General features: G+C 52.3%; 1 protein-coding gene across 1 annotated transcript; it reads left to right on the top strand.

The window, feature by feature from the left end:
• The first annotated feature begins 610 nt into the window (after window positions 1–610).
• On the top strand, window positions 611–1228 carry LOC142765606 (uncharacterized). Its single transcript, XM_075866864.1, has 2 exons — window positions 611–982; window positions 1118–1228. The coding sequence occupies exons 1-2, from the start codon at window positions 611–613 to the stop codon at window positions 1226–1228; spliced, it is 483 nt and encodes a 160-aa protein (XP_075722979.1).
• The last annotated feature ends 2348 nt before the right edge of the window (window positions 1229–3576 follow it).

Genomic DNA, 3576 nt, shown 5'->3' with positions numbered 1-3576 from the left:
CGCCGTGATCTTTTACACTTAGCTCACGGTAGCTCTTGGTCGGGTCACTTGGGGGTTAAAAAAACGCAGGATCGCCTGCTGCAGGACTACTATTGCCCGGGTTGTTTCCGGGAAATAGAAAATTTTGTCAGAACCTGCGACACCTGTCAGCGTGTAGGAAAACCAGGGGATAAGGTTCGTGCCCCAATGAAGCTCGTGCCAGTGATCACTGAGCCCTTTCGACGACTCGTGATCGACACAGTAGGGACTCTTCCAACAACAACATCCGGTTACCGTCATGTCTTAACAGTAATTTGTCCCGCGACCAAGTTTCCTGAGGCAGTGCCTTTAAAGGAACTGAGCTCGGTAGAAGTGGTACACGCGCTGTTGTCTATTTTTGCACGCGTTGGTTTTCCCACTGAAATACAGAATACAGTCCGATCAAGGGACCGTTTTTACGAGTGCACTGACTACAACTTTGTTAGAGAAATGTGGAATCCGATTAATCCACAGCTCGGTGTATCACCCCCAGTCAAACCCAGTAGAAAAGTTACACTCGGTAATGAAACGCGTCCTTCGAGCACTCTGTTTCGAGCGCAAAGTCGACTGGGATGTGTGCTTGCCAGCAACCATGTTTGCGCTCAGGACTGCACCTCATGAAGCCACTGGATTTACCCCGGCAGAATTCGTCTACGGTCGCTCTCTGCGATCCCCACTCCGTATTCTTCGGGAGTCATGGGAAGGGCGAGCGGAGGACCCTACGGTGGTTGAATATGTGCTAACTCTGCTAGAAAGGTTGCATAGAGCACAGGAGCTGGCAGGGGATGAGATGAGCAAGGCACAGGCTCGGGCCAAACGCTACTACGACAGGTCGGCAAGATCACGCCGGTTTGAAGCTGGAGATCAAGTAATGCGGCTGAAACCTTCACCAATGAATAAGCTAGATGTCCAATGGGAAGGTCCGGCGGAAGTCGTTCAAAGGCTGTCCGACACAAACTATCTGGTAAGGATGCCAGGTAGACGTAAGACGCAGCAGATCTACCACAGCAATCTGCTCAAACCGTATCGAGAAAGAGAGGTTGTCGTAAACATGGCGGTAAACGTGCCCGAAGAGCCACCACTACATTTCCCCTTTTAGGGAGCGGAAATAAAGGAGGATAACGCTGGTCAAACGCTCAAGGCCATGGTTGAGGTAGCTGAGCTCACAGCTAACGAGAAGCGTGACCTAGAAAGCCTCCTGATAGAATAGGAGGACATGTTCTCGGAGAAACCGGGCTGAACAAATTTGGTAGTGCATGACATAGAGCTTGCGGCCACTCAGCCCGTGCGGTCAAAGGCGTATCGAGTGTCGCCGCGTCAGCGTGCCATTATTGAGACCGAGATTAAAAGATTGCTCGAGCTCGATGTGATTGAAGCTTGTGAAAGCGATTATACCTCTCCGCTTATATTAGTGGAGGTTCCTGGGAAAGATCCGCCACCATGCGTTGATTACCGAAGGTTAAATCACATAACGAAGGATCAGACCTACCCCATACCAAATATAGAGGAAAGAATTGAGGCAGTAAGCAGTGCTAAGTACATCTCTACCTTCGACCTCGTTCGGGGTTATTGGCAGGTGCCTTTGACCGAAAGGGCCAGCAGATATGCGGCGTTTATTTCTCCCATAGGAATATACCGCCCTAAGGTGTTGAGCTTAGGCTTAAAGAATGCCCCCTACTGTTTCTCGGCTCTCATGGACAAGGTATTGCGGGGTTTAGAGGCGTTTGCCCTGCCTTATCTGGATGATGTAGCAGTATTTTCAGGGTCATGGTCCGAACATCTCACCCATTTGCGAGCAGTGCTTCAACGTTTCCGCGAAGCAGGTCTGACCATGAAGGCTCGGAAGTGCCAACTTGGCCGAGCAGAGGTTACTTACCTGGGTCACATAGTGGGGCAAGGCCACCGCAGACCTTCCGATGTCAAAGTGGCGGCAGTTAATAATTTTCCGCAGCCCCGGACAAAGACAGATGTGCGGTCGTTCCTAGGATTGGCAGGGTACTACCAGAATTACAATCCCCGTTATTGAGAGCTGGCCAGCCCGCTTACTGACGCTCTTAGAAAAACCGAACCTCAAATTCTGGAGTGGGATGAGAAGAAAGCGAGGGCATTCTTAGCGCTGAAAAATGCGCTCATGAGCCAACCTGTACTTCAAGCCCCCGACTACGCTAGACCCTTCATGGTTCAGTGCGATGCAAGTGACCGCGGCATGGGCGTAGTATTGTGTCAGAGAAACGATGCAGGAGAGGAACATCCCGTGCTATATGCAAGCCGCAAACTAACTGTAAGGGAGGAGGCCTATAGCGCTTCAGAGAAAGAATGCGCCTGTGTTGTATGGGCGGTTCCGAAGCTCGCATGCTATTTCGCGGGATCAGAGTTTATTATCGAGACGGACCACTGTCCCCTCACGTGGTTGCAAATGATGTCGCCTAAGAACGGCCGGCTACTTCGCTGGAGCTTGCTACTGCAACAATACTCTTTCGAAATTCGTTACAAGAGAGGCAAATTGAATGGCAACGCTGACGGCTTAAGTCGTTGTTTCTAGGGATCTTGACGGCGTCAGGTAATCTGGCTTGGGTATTTAGGTTCCCTTTTTTTGTGTGTGTGACAGGTTTACAATTGCTTTTTTTGTATTTGTGCTTTATCACGAGACGTGTTTGTGAATTTGAGCAGCCTATTTCAGGTTGGGTTGTTAGAATTGCTGCTGCTATTGTAATGAAGAACAGGTCGTTTTGGATGAATTAAAAGCCTGGTGGGTCTCAGGAAGAGAGTATGGGCGCTTGCCTGCTTGGCAGGTGTGTTTCTCGCGTGGTGGACACATGTGCTGTCTTTCGAGAAGGAATCTTGGCCAGCAGAGCGGGAGCCTTTCTTCAATTTTGGACGACGCTACCAGAGGCTGCAGATCACCAGGGTACCAGAGGATTGCAGCAGAGCCGCATCGAGGTGTCCACGGCTTCAGCACACCAGCATTGTCTTCATCGACCTCTCCCCACAAAGGTGGATGACCTTCGTACGTCGAGGTCTCGGCCAGCCGAGCCGCCGGGGAAGCTGTTACAAAGCAGTAACGAAGTCCTTGGGCCGGATGGCCCCAAGCGTGCCTTTCCGTCATCTCGGACATTCTGTGTGGGGGCGGGTCGTCACCTGCACTGGCTCTGTTTGGCCCCAAGCGTGCCTTCCCGTCATCTCGGACATTTTGTGTGGGGGCGGGTCGTCACCTGCACCGGCTCTGTTTGCCCCTAAGCATGCCTTCCCGTCATCTCGGACATTCTGTGTGGGGGCGGGTTGTCACCTGCACCGGCTCTGTTTGTCTCGGCTGTGCGCTTTGCCTGCGGGGCAGTGGCTACGGGCGGGCCCCTCTGGAATGTGCGGAAGGCCGGTTGTGTGCTACAGGAGGGACTGCCGTGAATTTCTCCTGCGTGGTCGCTTCCGAGTCCCCGCGCGTGTGCCACGTGCGTCTGCCACGTGTGTGAAGTGACGCTTGTGTTGTGCTCTCCATGAGTAATTGGTTCCCCGAAGAGACATTCCGCCTAAATATCTACGGAACTGCACGGCGAGGGAGGA

This window comes from Rhipicephalus microplus, chromosome 1 (assembly GCF_043290135.1).
Source record: "Rhipicephalus microplus isolate Deutch F79 chromosome 1, USDA_Rmic, whole genome shotgun sequence".
NCBI classification, from domain to species: Eukaryota; Metazoa; Arthropoda; class Arachnida; order Ixodida; family Ixodidae; genus Rhipicephalus; species Rhipicephalus microplus.
This window is presented reverse-complemented; position numbering and strand designations above follow the sequence as displayed.